The 19612-nt window shown below is 37.6% G+C and overlaps 2 protein-coding genes across 3 annotated transcripts in view; one reads left to right on the top strand and one right to left on the bottom strand.

The window, feature by feature from the left end:
• Positions 1-2337: 2337 nt before the first annotated feature.
• Positions 2338-3457, bottom strand: LOC127565789 (uncharacterized). The gene is made up of 2 exons (XM_052006311.1): positions 2624-3457; positions 2338-2555 (listed from the first exon to the last, which is right to left on the bottom strand). The coding sequence occupies exon 1, from the start codon at positions 3455-3457 to the stop codon at positions 2804-2806; it is 654 nt and encodes a 217-aa protein (XP_051862271.1). The 3' UTR covers positions 2338-2555; positions 2624-2803.
• A 4649-nt stretch (positions 3458-8106) lies between these two features.
• The window catches only part of LOC117573250 (uncharacterized), an 81482-nt gene continuing 69976 nt past the window's right edge, over positions 8107-19612 (top strand). For both annotated transcript variants that reach the window (XM_034256325.2, XM_034256324.2), the window contains exons 1-3: positions 8107-8228; positions 9706-9912; positions 10120-15519. In XM_034256325.2, the coding sequence (XP_034112216.1) occupies positions 9907-9912; positions 10120-15519 (5406 nt within the window). In that variant the 5' untranslated portion in view covers positions 8107-8228; positions 9706-9906. The remainder of the gene's footprint in view (positions 8229-9705; positions 9913-10119; positions 15520-19612) is intronic.

Consider the following 19612-nt stretch of genomic DNA (forward strand, 5'->3'; position numbering starts at 1 on the left):
TTATAGGATTGTTTGGAGACCGGGTCTGGGCAGTATACGGCCGCTCCGACACCATCATCCATCTTCGACCCGTCGGTGAAGAGGTTGGGGGCTTCGGGAATGCATAACCCTTCCCGCCAGCACTCCGGTTCCAAGAATATTGTGTTAATATGGTCAGTACTGGTAAGGGGGATAGTATAGTCCATGTCTCTACTAGTCTCCCTACCAATGGCGCTGTGACCATAGCCTAGCAGACTCAGATTGCCAGTTGCGGCAATCCGTAGGGACGATTTTGCGGCTATGGATTGCGCGTATAGGTTTAATACCAGCTATTACCTCGAGGGCTTTAGTTGGCGTCGACCTGAGAGCGCCTGTGATACACAGTAGCGCTTGACGCTGTGTCCTTTCCATGATGGATAGGTACGTCCTTTTTTCAGTGGCCTGCCACCACACTAGAACACCGTAGGTGAGGATAGGGCGAACAACTGAGATGTATATCCACCGCATTAGATTAGGAGAGAGGCCCCAAGTGCAACTAAGCATCTTTTTCGCCATGTACAAGGCTCCGGTGGCCTTCTTCACCCTTTCTAACACATTGAGCTTCCATGTCAGTTTGCTGTCCAGGACCACACCTAGGTATTTTACTGCTAGGCTCGGCTTTAGCATAGTGCAGCCTATTTTTGGGGGGGACCACGCAGGTACCTTATACCTCTTCGTGAAGAGGATAAGGTCCGTTTTGTCCGCGTTAATGCTGAGCCCGGCTGATTCGGCCCATGCTTTAACTTCCCGCAAAGTAAGTTCCATTACGGAACTAAGGGTGGTTGGGCATTTCCCAGTTATCAAAATGCTTATGTCGTCAGCATAGGCAATTAACTTGGGGACCCAACTAGTAAATTTTAGAAGTAGGCTATTTACGACCAAATTCCAAAGGAGAGGCGAGAGAACCCCACCCTGGGGAGTGCCACCTCGCACTACCTTTGTAATGGCCGCATCGCCCCACGTAGCCACCACCCGCCTGTCACAAAGAAGGCGGTTGACCCACCTGTGGATCGCTGGTGCCGTGTTAACTGAGGTAAGGCCCTTCATAATAGCATCAGTGGTGACGTTATTGAAGGCGCCTGAAATGTCAAGAAATGCACCCAAGGCATATTCTTTATAGTGGTCTGCTTTTTCGATGGAGGCTACTAGAGCATGGAGAGCAGTCTCAATGGACTTGCCCTTTGTATACGCACGCTGATTTGGGGACAACAGATGCATTGAGTTGCTTCTGATGTGCAAATCAAGTAGCTTTTCCAATGTTTTTAGCAGGAAAGAAGTTAGGCTGATAGGCCGGAAGTCATTTGGGACCACATGACTGCATTTGCCCGCCTTGGGCAGGAAAATGACTTTCGAGGTCCTCCAAAGAGTGGGGATATGACCCCATGCGAGGCACGCCGAATAGATACCCGATAGCCACGGAACAATCGTGGGCTTGCTGGCTTGCAGCATTGCTGGCGCAAGTCCATCAAGACCGGGCGACCTTCGCAAAGGAGTCGATAGCCCAAATTATTTTGTTATCTGTAATTAGACCGGCAGGGGGTCTCATAACTGGGAGACTAGGAAAGAGCTGCCAGTCACTGTTCTCTATTCCAATACATCCCGGGAAATGAGTTGAGAGCAGTGCTTCAAGAGTTTCAGCACTGCTCTCCATCCACGCTCCATCGCCCGACTTGAGCAGACTAGGACTGGACGCCTGCTTGGACAGCAGCTTCCTCAGTCTGGAGGTGTCTTTAATGTTATCCAGGTCCGAGCAAAAGGTTCTCCATGAAGACCTTTTGGATGATCGGATCATCTTCTTGTACGACTTCAGGAGAGACCTATACTCGTCCCAGACATATTCGTTATCCGCCTTCTTAGCAAGTTGAAACATGCTAGTAAGCTCCCCACGTAGCGATGAGAGATCTGGGTTCCACCAGGGTGGCTTCGATCTTCTCGTCGGTCTTAAGAGCCTACAAGATTGGCGAAACGCTGAAAGTAGTCCTGCTGAGAGGACATTGACAGTTTTTTCTAGGTCTTGTACCGAGTTGATGTTACCCGGCGGACCAAGAGACTTGGAAACAAGGCTAGAGAATTTCGCCCAGTTCGTGTTACGGGGATTTCTGAACGGCTGAGCCGCAGGTACCCTGTTAAAAGGAATGGTAAATTGAATGTACTTATGGTCCAAGAAGGAGGGTCTTTCCAGGACCCTCCACTCTTCTACCTTGGTACACTCAGTTGCAATCGTTAAGTCCAGCACATTACTGGAGGTGGGACCTACATAGGTAGATACCTCACCTCTGTTGGCTAGTCTAAGCTTATGGTTAAGGATAAAATCAAGAACTGACTCACCCCTGTCGTTGATGTCGGGACTTCCCCAGACGCTATGGTGGGCGTTGGCGTCCGTTCCGATTATAATATGCTTGTTGGAGGAGCAGACCATGTCCAGCAACCTCCGTAGCTCGTCAGGTTTAGCCGGCTTATCGTGGGCCATATAACAGGATGCCAGCAGCAAACATCCTTCACGGCTCTCCAGCACCACCACGGTTAGATCGTCATTGCTGTAATTAGGTAGTAGATGAGCTTTAAGCCCCTTCTTTACAAGGATGGCAGGTCTCGATCTACTTACCAATGTCGGGACGTATAAATCATAGTTAGGCGACTTCAGCCCAGCCACCGTGTTGCCCGACGCTATCCACGGTTCTTGGACCAAAGCCGCGTAGGCGGATACTTCCTCCAAGGCAAGGAGTAGCTCCGCCGAAGCCGTTTTGGATTTATGGAGGTTGAGTTGCAGCACACTCATTAGAGGTTAGCAAACTCGCGGGGGGCCCGTCTGCATGGTCAGTTCCTCCCCCACCTCCTCCGTCTTGTCAGTCAGGCTGAGGTTCTGGGTAGCGTCGGTCACGCTCTCAAGACCGAGATCTGCCTCAACCTCCCCTGACCTCAGCGTGTGTGTGTCCTGGTCGTTGGGATGACGTTTTTTGAGGCGAAGGTACACGCTCCCTAAGCCCCACGCCATCTTCCCATTGCGCTTGTATAGCAGATCCTCGGCCTCCTTGTTGATCTGAATGATCACGTGCTGCCCACCACTGGGTAAAGGTTCATCAACCTTCAGCACGGACCACTCACTCGTCGGTATGGCCGGGTTTTGCTTTTTAAGCAGCTGAAGCGCCCGCTCTCCCTGAACAACTATTGGGAAAAGGACTTTCGCCTTCGGCATGGACGGAATATTATTCCTGTCCACCACGTCCAGCTTGGCCCCCTTCCACAGCCCGTCCAGTTTGGGTACGGTCGCTTGCAGCCACTGCAATGTTGGGTCGTCCTTGCATGTCAGGATCTTGACACCATTCAGCCAGCCAGTGCCTTCGAATGTAGGCATTGGACTGTCTGGGACATTCTCCATCCTGACAAACAGTGCGTCGACCAGCTTACTATGGGTCAACCGCCACCGCTCTGCAGACATTTTCCCGTTAGGGTCCCCTCTGTCTATGAGAGCAACGGCGAGATGCCGCCTGGCAGTTTCAGCAACCGTTGCTCTCTGTCTCGTCTTGTTTGAGTCCGTGTTGGTGGAGCCAAGTGCTCGCAGCCTCTTGCTCACTGGGGCCCCTTGCTTGGGACTCTCTCTCTCATGGACTCCACCTTGTTGTTGGCAGGGCCGGTAGAACCGGTCTGCACTTTAGTGTCTTTTGGAAGGGGGCTAAGTTGGTTTTCCCGCATCCACGTGTTGGCCCAGGCAAGCCTCTCCTGGTCCTTGACGGACAGGTTAGCTACGCCACTAAGCCTTGCGTGAACCTTGGAGGTGCTGGCGATAGGCAGGGGTGACTGAAGAGGAAGACGTTCCCCCTCCACCGTAGACGTTGGCGCAGCGCTCTCTTTTGGTCCGTGTCGGTTAAGACCACAGCACCCGCGCGCACCAACCTCGAATTTTTGGTGGCAGTGTTGTTACAACTGATACGGCCTGCTCCCGCCGCCTCAGAGGTGTGACCGCTGGCGACACGCAGAGAGGATCTCTCCCCCCCGTGCCCGCCGGTGGTAGCAGTCACGCCTTCCACCGACGTTTGGGCTGACATCCCAGCCCGGGTTGAATTGTTTAATAAGTCCATTCTGAGACCATTGTTGGCTAATTTTGTTCTTGGGAGCCTCCCATAGCGTTTTCAGTCTGACCGCCAGACACCTCGTACCATGGATTCTGCTACTTATCTTCAGGCAGATGCCCGAAAGATAAGGAACAGAGTCCTCAGCTAGGATCTGCAGTTCCTGAAATATCGACGTATAGTAGAGATCTGCTACCCGTTGACAATGAGGTAATACAGATCCTACCCAGCCAGCACCCTCGGGGAGGGTTCAGCAGAGGATTTTTGCCAGCCATATACTAGTATATAAAAACAGAACTTTTATTTAATCAATTATACTTTTCAAACATAAACAGAACTTTTACTTAAACAATAATACATCAAATTTTAAACTATCTTAGTTCATTTTTAAAAATGAACAGTCTTTTGGAGACCAAACATAGTGAAGGTCTTTACAATCAATCAATTCCTTGCAATACATTATGTTATTTAGTGTCTTAAATTTTAATTTATTTCGTAATTTAGTTTTCATTAACGAAATTTTAAAAAACTTTCGCTCTGCAGCAGCAGTTGTGTGGCAACGACATCAAATTCTATTAAGCTCCTGAACAGCGGATCGTCAACACCGTTTTTTTTACTTTCAATGTCTGTCAAAAATTTACAAATATCTTTTTCTTTTCCCTGACTTAAAGAAAGTTGGAGTTGGTTCCATTGGGATACTATATAATCAGGATCACTATTGATACAAAATTTGTGTCTGGTGGAACAGAGCCAATTTTATGAAAAATTTAAATACATACTAGACCAGTTATATTGAAAATGCATAAAAATGTACCAGTTTTGGTACATTTGCACCAAAAGTGGCAACCGCGGTGGCGAGAGTTCCTATAAGGCTTATAGGCCCTATACTCTGAGTGCACTTTTGTTTTTGTAGATGCTCTGTGCTTATGGGTAATGCGTCCATAAGCACCGTGCATATGGGCTTCGATTTGCATGCGAAACAAAACCAATTTTGCTAGTTTCTCCATTACATCTCTTTCCATCGTGACGCTTCGCTGACTGCAAAGTATTTTGTTTTTGTTTTTTCCTCGAGCACATGCACTGGAACTTATTTTTCTGTCTGCGTTGGCTTTTGATTTATTTCGTGGTGGACCATCGTGTTATGTTAAATTTTTTGGCGCGTCAGAAAAATGAGTGAAGAATTATAGAGTACTTTTTTTTAGCAAAAAGTTTAAATGCGAAGTACAATGCGTAATATGCTTCGTAGTTCTGGAGGTAAACACAAAATACAATCGTAATAGGCATTTTCAAACCGCCCATAAAAGAGATTTATTTCAAGGTCTAGTTCCGGACTATAAAAACCTTCTTAAACAGTTTTATATATTTGATGCAACCGAAATTCTAAAATTTATACAATTTAATCAAAAAGAATTAAATGAGCAAGAAGCACAAATTAAATTAAATTCAAAAATATATGAGAAAGCGGTAATTAAAGAGTCATATGTAGCCAGCTTAGCTATTGCCAAGCAGTGCAACCCGTTTCCCGATGGCCCCTTTATTAAAATGGTATGCCAAGACATGTTGAACTGCTTTGGTCCTGTTGGAATTCAGTCAGCTGAAATAATTGATAAAGTTTCCTTGTCAAGATGTACTGTGACCCGTAGGCTTGAAAATTTTAAAATCTATTTGGATACAATTTTAGAAGATTGTTCTTACTTTTCCATAGCCCTTGATGAGTCATGCGATAATTGTGACATCAGTCAATTAATATTAGAAACACGAATGGTTGATTTTGACTTCAATATCACTGAGGAAATTTTCGCACTTATTTCACTTCTTGAAAATACAAGGGGAATAGATACATATATTTAATGCGGTATGCAAACGGTTGGAGTTGAAAAAAGAAGTAAAGAAGCTATCCGCCGTATGCTCAGATGGTGCTCCTGCTATGCTACGAAAAAAAAATGGTTTTATTGGACAATTGTATAATAATAATATACGGGTGCCGTCATTTCATTGTGCAATTCATCAAGAGTCCTTGTGCTCGAAATGGACGGGTAACACTAACACAATGACAATTGTCATAAAAATCGTAAACAAAATACGAGGTAAGCATATAACTCGTTAACATCACAAACTAAAATTATTTCTCGAGAAGTGCGAAAATTCATTCAAGGACCTAACTACATATGTTCACGGAGGTGAGGTGGCTCAGTCGCGGAATGTGCCTTGAGCGATTTTTTCAACTTAGAAAGGCGGTCGTTGAATTCATAGAACAGAAGATGCCAACGTTTGAATATTTAAGTGAAATTAAGACTCAAGATTTCAACATAAATCTGGGATTCTTGACAGATATAACAACACACCTTAATAATCTGAACATATCTCTACAAGGCCAAAACAACAATATTTTTGATTTAATGAGTTTCATAGAAGGATTTATACAAATTATTATTATTTTTATTTGATTTGCAACTTGAAAAGCTTTTTCATTTTCCTTCTTTAAAATTAATACATATGATTTCACTGAATTTAAGCTGCAAATTAATTGATTGAAAGAAAATTAAAAAAAAGGTTTACTGATTTTGATAGCGTTAAGAAAATTATTGACATTTTTTTTCCCAATGACATGTAAAATAATTGATTAAAGTCCTGAGTTTCAATTGGAATTGTGCGATCTTCAAAGTGACTAAAAAAAATAAAATTAATATAAATATTGAATCTTTTTTAAACCAAATGTAGAAAAAAAAAACCAAAAACAATATTTAAAACTATCTCAGTGCACAGCTGAGCACCCCTGCTTTAAGGCTTAAAGTTTAAGCCAATGGACAATCTTGGATTGGACCTTTTGCGCTTCAGCGATTCATTTAAAACTTTCATATTTTTAAACTCAAAGTCTAACACCCATCAAAAAGTTTTTTTAAAATGCCTAAGTATGTCTCCAAAGCCATCTACAAAACGAAAGCTTTGGGTTAAGATAATGTTTGTTATTTTAACCGAAATCTCTAAATAAATAAATAATTTTAATAAAGCATGCAATTTATTTGCTAGCAATAGATCGCAAAAGTACATACAAAAGTAATTTAAGATAAATCAAGTAAGAAATAATCGAATTGATTCGGGAATGACCAGCACTGCTATTAAATCGCCACTTGTAAATTAAAATTAAGTCAGCTACCCTATCATCATTTATTTACTCAAGAACATCAACTGAAGTTTCACAATTCACAATGCCTATTTATGATCCAGCTTACCAGCTTCTAATTTTCATTTGCAGATACTGATATTTTTTGGCGGCCAGACGTTTTTCGCAACTTTGAATAAGTTGACATAAATCTTATTAGTATCAAAACTACCCAGCCAAAGCCAAAGAGCCAGCGCTAGTAAATTTACGCTAGGTTATAAATTAATTTATAATATAAGCCTTATAATAAATAATAAATAAATAAATAACAAAACTACCAATAAGCACATATTGATGTATGATCATCATATTTGTATATACATACATACATATGTGTAGATGAGTTGCAGGAGTGTAACTTCCAAACTTGTGACTACTTGTTCTACAATATGTTCCAAAATTATCACCGCCATATACTTTCCTATTCAATTTTCAATATTAAAACCCTAATTAATCGACTATTTCAACTCCCTAGGGGATTAGTTCATAGCACCAAGTGACAATAACTCCACACGCATTGGTGACAACTGCGCAATGCCATAAAAAACCCAAGCAATACGCCAGATTTAAAGCTCTTTTGAAAAACGGAATACAATTAAATTGAGGGCTCAACTCCATAGGTTCATGCTCAACAAATATAATATATTCTTTCTTAGAATGGGTTGTTATTTTTTAAAAACAGTGGAATACCCCAAACGAAAGTGTCCGTGTGTCATTTGTATGTAACATTCTGGCAACTCTTAGAAACTTTCAATTACCAGGTTTATTGGTTTGATAATCTGCGCATGCTCAATGTCTTACATTCACACATCAGGAATTATACAATACAAAATTACCTTTTATTATCCTATTCGCACATATAAAGTGGAAATCAAGTAATTTAACTTATTTTGCAAATGGTTAAATTTAAAGTGATGAAGAGGTTTTTAAAAACTATCCAGCTTTCTCATTAAGAATAAAACATTAAACTTATAGTTGTAAGTTATGCATAAAAAAATTCAATTTCGAAATACGTATGTAGGTATAAGTATATCAACATATTAGTATTTGTGTTTTGTTTATTTGAAGCTGTGTCATATATATTCGTATATTCGTACAATACATTTATAATGGAAGTATATACAAAAATTTAATGATTAAAGTATATGAATTTTGTCACATCAAAAAACAAAATGTGATTGTTTTTGTTGATTGCATTGTTTGTGTTCATACATACATACATATGTCTAGTGGCTTAGGCTTACATGTATATGTATATGTATATGTATATGTATATGTATATGTATATGTATATGTATATGTATATGTATATGTATATGTATATGTATATGTATATGTATATGTATATGTATATGTATATGTATATGTATATGTATATGTATATGTATATGTATATGTATATGTATATGTATATGTATATGTATATGTATATGTATATGTATATGTATATGTATATGTATATGTATATGTATATGTATATGTATATGTATATGTATATGTATATGTATATGTATATGTATATGTATATGTATATGTATATGTATATGTATATGTATATGTATATGTATATGTATATGTATATGTATATGTATATGTATATGTATATGTATATGTATATGTATATGTATATGTATATGTATATGTATATGTATATGTATATGTATATGTATATGTATATGTATATGTATATGTATATGTATATGTATATGTATATGTATATGTATATGTATATGTATATGTATATGTATATGTATATGTATATGTATATGTATATGTATATGTATATGTATATGTATATGTATATGTATATGTATATGTATATGTATATGTATATGTATATGTATATGTATATGTATATGTATATGTATATGTATATGTATATGTATATGTATATGTATATGTATATGTATATGTATATGTATATGTATATGTATATGTATATGTATATGTATATGTATATGTATATGTATATGTATATGTATATGTATATGTATATGTATATGTATATGTATATATGTATATATATGTATATGTATATGTATATGTATATGTATATGTATATGTATATGTATATGTATATGTATATGTATATGTATATGTATATGTATATGTATATGTATATGTATATGTATATGTATATGTATATGTATATGTATATGTATATGTATATGTATATGTATATGTATATGTATATGTATATGTATATGTATATGTATATGTATATGTATATGTATATGTATATGTATATGTATATGTATATGTATATGTATATGTATATGTATATGTATATGTATATGTATATGTATATGTATATGTATATGTATATGTATATGTATATGTATATGTATATGTATATGCCAGACGAAGGCATGTCCGACTCTATAAATTATATTCTTGTATATACATACTTATTTGTTTAACAAATGCTGAACAACTACAAATAATATTTTACAGCTAAATTATATTTGCAGAGAATATATTCTGATGACAAAGGCTAGGCTATAAAATGCTATATCTTTTTCCCGACCTTAGTATATATCGAGGTCTAAGGACAAAACCAGAAGATAAATCGCGCGATTTCAATGCGATCGAAACCTCAAATATCTGCATCAGCTACAACCTACAGCGTATAATAGTGAAGCTATCGGAAAAAATATGACGGTAAATAAAGATCAAATAGATTTGTATACTCTTGTAAACTACTACTATATATGCATATACATATGTACATATGTATATGTGAATACGAGTAAAACGACAATATAGTCATTAATACTACAATGATAACTAGTTAGTTTTGTAATATGTATATCAAACTATTTAATTATCTTTCAACACTTGTACTTGTTTCATTTATGTTTCTTACAGCACTATGGACGGAATGAGAGTTTTCATAATGTATATAAAAGCAATGCCTTATCCACAGTCGATCGACCAATTACTACTAACAATACCATTTACAATTATGATAATAATATACACAACATGGAGTCATTTACTAAAGACGAATACAAGAGAGCAGTTGTAGTGTCGAGTACTTTAGCTTCAGGAGTAGAGTATGCAGGGGATGTGGATTGGACCCAATGCGAAATTTTGGGCACTCAATGTTCAAATCAGAACAATTCAGATGAGCACATAGCGATCAGCGAAGCTCTTGATGTCAATGCGGGCGGAGTGACATTAAATACGCATGGTGATTATTGGGACTCGAGCATATCCGCGCCAATCGAATATAATTGCGGATATGAATGCGACGTATTTGGGTACAACAATACAACAATAACAACAACGCCAAAAGTTTTGCCCGCCGTTTTGACACATAATGGAACGTGTAACTTTGACATACGAGATCGTGAAGGTACGTTTGGGAAAAGAGGAGACGACCGTTTTGGTGCCCGGTTGCCCGCTGCTCCAGGATCAGTAGCTTCGTCATCGTCAGAAGTTACCAATAACTCAAACTCAAAATATAGGATGTTGCCGCAATCGGTTGCGTATCAGAATGTTCATAACGCTCAATACAATATAAATGGACATACTGGATATGCACCCAACGGTGGTTTGATTGACGAACGAATTGGCAGTTTCATAAGTTTGCCAGCAGCGGCGCCTTTGCGGATGTTACCAAATTTTCAACAACAACAATGTTCCTCACAACTGCTCTTTAAAGATGGCAACAACATAGAGTCAGATGCCTCAAGTATCCAAAATATTCAAGATGGTCAAACAGAATCGTATTGGAGGGGGGCTACACCTGATTTAGCTACAGGAGCAGAGACCAGCAATATTGATGAAGCATTTTGTCAAAATGCTCGACCTTACACCTCAATGCTGCCACTTGACTATAAAGATTACTACTCCGACTACGGCCATTCGGATAATTTATCAACATACAGTGACACACCACCAGTGACAATTAGCGCTGTTCAACACAAGCTTCAACAACAGCGCAAAATCTCGCTTATGATGGCAATGACAACTGCATCTGTGATAGCATCTGGCGAAACAAGAATAGCTGTTCATATGCAACAGCAGCAGCAACATTCACAGCAACGTGTCAATAATTATTCTTCGACAGACTTTAATAGTCAAATTGGTTACAGATCCACTGCTTCAACAACAGATGTTTTTTCCATCGGAATGAAAGAACCCGACCTAGTAGATGCACCAACTACTCATACAACTACAACTGCAACTACAACTCGAAAATTGCCAAAACGACTCCCGTCACCTCAGTGCAAGACATTACTAAATACTTCTAGCCTTCCTGTTACTGAAGATTCATCGTTACAAGTTCAACTACCTGAGTTCACAGATGCCTTAAGTTTGCCACAGTCAGAGACAAAAAATTATCGCCCAAAGCAGTTACCCAAGTTGCCAATATCAAAGGCTAATATCACAGTAGGGAATGCAAACACAGATCTTATCAATTCATGTATAACTAATCATAGACCAATTTATCACCATAATTCGATAGTTTTGCCATCCGAAAATGCATCGCCAATTTCATCAGATCATGTAATCTTCAGTGCTACCAATACTCTTGAATCAAGATCTTTAATAAGCTCAAATGCAGACTGTACCGAGAATAAAATATGCCAAAATAACATCGATACTCAAAACGAGTTAGTCAGCAAAAGCGTTAATACATCTGAAAAAATGAAAGATTCTTCATCTCTCCTATTCTTAGATTCAAATGAGGTTGTTAAATATGAGGACGATAAGAATTCGATTGCTTCGACATCTCCTAAAAAATCATCGATAGAACTAGATTCAAGATCACTTAGCCTTGGATTGCCAATTATAGATCATCAGGTAATCAATTCAATAGAAAAGGTATCTGAGCCACAGGCGTCATCATTTGACATATCTCAATATCTAAAGCCTTATACATTTGACTCAATTGAATATCGCACTGAAGATAAAAATGATTACCCTTCTACTGAAATTGCAACTACAATTAGTGCACACGTTTCCTTACTTGATAACGACCGAGATGACTTATTTACTTCGTCAAAGTTTTCACTGCCACCACTGGAAACCCATACAATTACTAAGTGGTCAAGCAGCCCAATCAACATTGCAGATCCGTCATTATCAATCCCACCTACAGTTATTGACTTGGCTATATCATCGCCACAACAAAGTCCAACGGCTTCAAAATCTGAAATGATCATAACACCATTAAGTGATTCTTCATCCACTCTCTCGTATTTATTATGTAAGCAGACGTTTAATGCTGACAATTTAAATTCTCTTCAGTGTAATATTGATGCAATATCGTCAACTATTTCTTCAAATACACCTCCCGTTCTTAATACCTTTGAAACCATGCTCACAACAAATATAGTTAATTCAGATTCAATACCTGCTGAGATTGTGAAATCAACGTCAATTATTAATGCTTCACCAGAATCAAAACAATCCTACGTTGATTATATGCGAAAATTTGATCTTCCAGAGCTTCCGCCTATTCTTGACATAGAAATCAATAGCAGTGATGAAACCGTTATTTTTCAATCCAATACACCATATTCTAATATCAAAACAATACCAACCCCGCCAATAAATGATGATACAAAGATCTCAGCGCCAACTTCAAATACAATTTCCGAGTCTTCCTTTGAATCCCATAAACTGGATTATTTAAATATTGTGAATGATAATATGGAAGTTCCGGTGTTGCCATGTTTGGAAATAACCTCAACGAATTCATGCCTTGGATTGATGTCAGGATTCTGTAATGAATCGTCTCATCCTCATTCGCTAACTAATAATTTTTCATTAAGCCCAAAAGTTGAGTCAACAGCCTGTGCTTCAGGCTTCGATGACAGTTTCTATGATAGTTTTAATGTGGATCTATTAGCCACCATTGCACAAATTGAGAAAGAAACATGTATTCCACCTGTTCAGTTGACAAAAAGTGATAAAACCAACCAAATTAATGTCAATACAATATTGACAGATGTCGATTTGAATAAAATGTCCGATCTGGAAGAGAAAAACGATTATAAGCCTCTTCAGCCATTTGATGCCATGAATGTACTCGATCCATATTCAACAAGAAAAGTTGCAGATACACATACAGCTACAAGTGTTTTGGGTGGCCTTTCCAAAGGCATCAAAGGTGGATTGGACGGAGTAATTAGCGGTGTTAGTTCAACAGTGGATTCAACGAAACTAAATACGTTTAACAATAATAGCAAGAAAAGTTTTGGTTTCAACTTAGCCTCAAAACTTGTGCCGAGTGTTAGTGGATTACTTTCCAGCTCGAACAGACAGAACGAGGAAGAAAAATTATCTTCAACTACATATAATACTTCAATATCGTTAGCAGACAATTCGGTCGAAATACTTAATTCAAAGCAAATGTATACAGCATCGCTTCTTGACAAATCCGACTTAAGCCGCAACAACAATGGGACTGCTATTTTGGGAATTGTAAGAAGCAACATCAATTCCAATACAGACTTTGACATCAACCGCACGGATGAACTTATTTTCTCCTCGACTGATTTAATAAACTCAGATAATTTGGAAATGCAAGTTCTTGATAATGATTATGCCAATTATGATATTTTAGAATATCAAACAACAAGAAACAATGATAATGGAGAGAACGATTGCTTGCAACAGAATGATTTTTTTAAGTCAACACCAACAAATATTATTAGTATTGGCTTGAATGATGTAATTACTTTAAATAAAAATCAAGAAACAGTAACGGTAACTAAAACAACAAATGAAATTAACAAGAAAAGTGGATCTAACAATACTAGTGGTGGAGGAGTGTTTGGAAGCCTTTTTGGTAAAGCGGCAGCAGCTGTTCAATCCGCTACTCAGGCGGTCAATCAGAGTGCTTCCTCCGTGGCTTCAGCTGTAGCTCAAAAGACATCAAATACGTTAGCAAATAGCAAATCCATTCCAGTGGCAAGTGTATCAACAATATTGTATTCGAATAATACAACCGCTACTATAGCTTCAAGCTCGAACACTACTTCCTCAATAATTGATGAAAGTGAATATCATGAGTATAATAAAATGTTGCTAAAGGAAGAAACATCGTCCAATCAATATTCGAATACTGGTGATGATTACACGAATAGTAATACTCCGGGTATACTCGGATATAATATGTCAATGCCAATGACAATGGCTCCGCCAGTGGTCTCTAAAAATGACAATATTCACTATTCAGATGAAAATAATCAGCAAAATGGTGTTGTAGCACCAGCAGGCCAAAAAATATTACCTACGGTGCCGTCAGTGGGATCCACTGGCAAAAAACTGCCCACCCTTAATGGTAAATCAGGACTATTGATTAAACAACAGCCAACTGAAATTTTTGATGATGAATCCGAAGACGACGATATCATTAATGATTTTATGCTAGCCAATCGACAATCTGAGATGAACCATAAGGAAAAATATTGCATGATCGATAGTGAGCAGGATGATTACTTTTTGGATTCTCAGCTGACGACACCGTCTAGTCGAAGAGCAACCGATTATTATGATAATGTCAACACAAGTTATAATTATCGAGAAGACTTCTTTAACGAAGAGGATGAATATAAGTATCTTGAACATCAAAGGCTGTTAAAGCAAGAGCAATTTCATCAGCATCAAGAACAACAGGAGCTGCAACAAACAAAAAACCAAAAACAGTCATTAGATTACATAGACAATCATCAACCAGACGAAGATGAGAACGATAACGATAACGATGACTTCTTGGACGAAAACTATCCGAGTGATGAAGACTGCGGAAATTATTTAGATGAGACCTCCAGCGGCAGTGTTGGTGGTATTATAGGTGCACGAAAGTTCATTCATGGTAATAACAATCATTCTATATCAACGACTAACGCCAGTATCAGTACTGCCGAGCCAACTGCTTTAGGGTGTATTCACACCATTACCGCGGTTACAAACATTCCTCCGCAATTGCTAACACCATCTCATCATCAAATCAAAAAGCAGGACAGTATTGTTATTGAAGAAGATAATTCTTTACTGATGGATTTAGTTGACGACCGTCAAGTGACCTCAAACGCATCTCATGATTATAATCACGACGTGGATATCGACGACGATGATAAATTAGCTGATCTGATGCCGACAAGAACCAAGTCGCAAAACAAAAAGATTCTCATGCGGGGCGAAACTGAAGAAGTCGTCAGCGGTCACATGCAAATACTGCGAAAACCAGAAATATCGGCAAAACAAAGATGGCACTGGGCTTACAACAAAATTATTATGCAGTTAAATGTGAGTACCATTTTAATTAAGTTTGATTTTATCTACATAAGTATTTACATTTACTAAGCATCCTTCGCTTGCAAAACCATTGAAGCCGCAACTTTATCAAATATATGTATGAATAATTTTCTTTATGATATCTGGTGAGTGATATCATGTGTTGCCTATAGGCAACAGTAATACATCGAAAGTTCCTATACCTACTGAGATTGTGAAGTCAACGTCAATTATTAATGCTTCACCACAATCAAATCAAATCTACCTTGGATTATATGCGAAAATTTGAATTTTCAGAGCTTCCGCCCATTCTTGACATTTAAATAGCGGCGATGAAATCGTTATTTTTCAAGCCAATATTGTAATATCAATCTCCTATTATTGGCGTACAAAGTTCCTTTGGTTCCATCAATGATACAAATATTTGTTTCAAAGTTTGCTCCTCAAATTGCATCATGATATAAAGGCCTTAATTTTGGCCAAAGTTAACTTTACTATTCGAAACTTTTTGATCGTCTACTTCTTGGCCTGAGAGTACAAACCCAAAGTTAACAATCGGTCGCTGCTTAGCCTGCACTTAATAATCACCTCAATCGACTACACCTTTTTCTTCAGAAAAACCCAATTCCTTCGCATTTAGTAATTTATCAAGATGAACTGTTATATTGAGTATAATGCTTTTAATTTACCTTCCTCCCCTTGCTTAACCGCTGTACCAAGATGAGAATTTTGATTGTGCCGAAAACCAATATATTTTGCAAGCTCCACAAATTTTAGAGTCACAGTTTTTGGCAACCTTTATGACTCTAAAAACCTATGACCCTATTAAATAAATGCAAATATTAAAAAACAACATAAAAACATGTAAGTCGGGCAAATTTGACTGTGAGATACCCGCTTCTTGTTTTGGATAAAAGCAAAATAGTGCGATATTAATTTTGAAATATACCAAATTAATATGCCGCAAAATACTAAACATTTTCCAAGACTATTTTAAGTATATTTATATATAGTACATTACTTCAATCAAAATATACCAAAAATAAGTTCAAAATATAACAGATGGCCATCCAAAGCAACTAAGGCCCCTAGTTTTTCCAAACAAAAACAAGTAAGAAAGCTAAAGTCAAGTGTGCTCGACTGTGAGATACCCGCTACCCATTTTAAAATCAAAATATTGCGGTAATATTCTCAAAAATATTAAAAAATAGTAAAAACATGTAAAATTGTATATTTTGGTATATTTATTTAATACTACATTCAAAATATACCATAGAGTGCAAAATATACCAGATTGTCAGCCAAAGCATATAAGGCCCTTAGTAAGTGTGCGTTATTGCCCATACAAAAAAGTATTTCTTTAATAACTTAGACAATTTTTATCTGATCGCAATCAAATTTTCAGGAATGACAGTTACTATATTTATTATTGTAATACGCGAGTTTAGCCTTAAAATTACGATTGTTACTCGATTTTTGTCGATTTGCGAGGTCGGAAGTGGGCGTTCATCTGCGTTTAAACATAATAAATGCTATCGAAAAATTATAGTTCTATATCTTATAATCTCTGAGATGCAGTGTTTCGTACGGGCAGACGGATAGGGTCGTAAATGCCTTCTTCTACCTGTTACATACATTTCCTGCCGTCGTGTCCGCCTGAACGTCCATCTGTAAATTGGAACCCACCGACCCACCGACAGAGGTTGCGTAGAATCCGCAAATTTAGGGTTTTACTCTGTGCGAAAGATTAATAGCAATCGCTTACCGCAGTAACTTTCTCTAATTTTGGACAGTTTTAATAAGAAGCCACACTTTAAACACTATTTACACTGAATTGCATTATTGAAATTTCCGTTAAGTAGAACCTTCGTCCGCATCATTCTATAAGCGGCTGTGTGTAAGAGAGGTTCGGCTAATGGAACCGCATTATTGATCAATGATGATTTTGCCAAATAAAAGTGCTATATAGATGATTTTTCCACTTGCCATAAAATTATTTCAAATTGCTTAGCAACTCTTTAAAAACACAATGAAAGGACGCGTGCGAAAATGTTTAAATAAAATCACCAATACCATCAATTTGGCCGCTTTGTATAGAAATATGATCATTGTATACTACATATTAAGATGTAAAACGGAAATAACTAATCATAATAAATATACTATTATATATGTATATATTCTTATACTTTTTGAATACAGTAAGTGGCGCAAAATTTATTGAATTGCTAATATTCGGTTGATTTGTTTCTATTGCCTTTGGTATTCTTCTTTTTCCTGCCTTTTTGCGTGAATCAGTTTTGATGTAAATACTTGCATCATAAAACTGCATCATTGAAGCAAATGCACTTGGTCTAAATAGAGAATAAAAATTACATTAGTTATTTAAATATCAATCATATCCATCTTATAAATATCAATTTCAAATTAATAAAACACTGAATCGAATTTCAAATTAATTCAATTCGCCTCGCGACATCCCCTACTCAGTGAAGCAACCGTTTCTTACACGTCCAAAACAGCCAGCTTGGAGTCGGGACACACCATGTTGGCACTTATTACTAACTCCTGAACTACATACGATTTTTTTTTTTTTTGTTTGGACTAAAGGTGGGCACGCGCCAGGCTTTTTTTCGTGGTCCGCGGGCTTACACATGCCCGGAGAGGGCCCGGGCCTTAAAATTAAGATTCGTGCGGGCTTCGTGCGGGCCCGTGCCTTAGGCTGATGTCAGAGTGCGAGCGAGAAGCGATGCGATAATATTGGGCGAGAACGAGCGATAAACCACTTCAACTTTTTTTATATGCAATCACTCGAAAGATGGCAGAGTGAGAGCGAAGCGAGTTCAAGCGAGAGAGCAGTTTGCAACCTGCTTAATCGCTTCAACTCTCTCAGAGAGAAGTTTTCACAAACTTTTGGTCATCGTTTTGCTATCGGAACGTTTCATTTTGGCAACAACAACGCGAAAAAATGCCTTTCGTATGTCCAATTTCCTGCGTGAGTAGAACTCACATAAGGATATTTTTATCGTGCATAGTTGATTTATGCTTCCCCTGAATGAAATATATTTGCCTTTTGTCTTTTTTGCAAAGAAAGATTTGAAACTTTCTTTAAAAAAAAATCAGTTGAACGGCAATCAGCAGTTTCCCACAATAAAAGGGGATGGCCACCTTTTTAATGGATTTCATTCCGGTGATTTCAACATTTTTTTTTTATAAAATTTTAGCACTTATGTAAATAAATTAATTTTTATAAAACATATTTTACCCACCTTTAACAAATTTAATGCCATCCGTTTCATTATACAAGTATTTTAAACATGCTTTTTTATTCCACCAAAAGTATGGCAGCTTAGGCAAGAACTCATGGTGTTGGACTTATCGGAAAAAATTGTTGTTGCCGCCCGCAAAATTTTATTTGCAAATTTGAGGTGATGTCAGAAATTACTCGTTTTAAAAATAATTACAAGCCTAATTGATCTTCTGGCGGTCTCTTAAGAACGGCAATAAACCAATGAGTCCATTTTTTTTTCTTTTGCAAATAAGATCCGATTTAATATAGAAAAATACATTCACTTTTCATTTCGGCAAGACTAAATTTCTTGCCTGATTATTCCCAAAATATACGAAAACAACATACCCCAAAATACTAAAAAGAATATGCCAAGTGGTATATTTGGTGAATTGATATGGTACTACATTCAAGACACTAGAGAATACAAAATATACCAGATTGTCAGCCAAAGCAACTAAGACCCTATACAAAAGTATTTCTTTAGTAACTTTGACAATTTTTATCTGATCGCAACCAAATTTTCAGGAATCACAAAGACTATAGTTATTAATGTATATACTAAAATAGGTAGCGGGTATCTTACAGTCGAGCTCACTCTACTGTAGATTTCTGACTTGTTACTTGTTTTACTCCAATCAATAACCTTCTATAGAAAACGCATTCCCCGAACTGTGTTATAGTCAATGAAAATCAATGTAGTTGGTCTACATATGTAGATCATCGAAAACTACTGCTCAAATCTGTCACACTTTTTTAAGCTGGCGTTGAAAAATTCTAAATATACATAGATTAAATGTGGACTCAGCGTATAAG

Source organism: Drosophila albomicans, chromosome 4 (assembly GCF_009650485.2).
Source record: "Drosophila albomicans strain 15112-1751.03 chromosome 4, ASM965048v2, whole genome shotgun sequence".
Lineage (NCBI taxonomy): Eukaryota > Metazoa > Arthropoda > Insecta > Diptera > Drosophilidae > Drosophila > Drosophila albomicans.

Coding starts and splice junctions, on each gene's coding strand:
- LOC127565789 (XM_052006311.1), bottom strand. CDS start 3,457: ATGTCTGCAGAGCGGTGGCGGTTGACCCATAGTAAGCTGGTCGACGCA.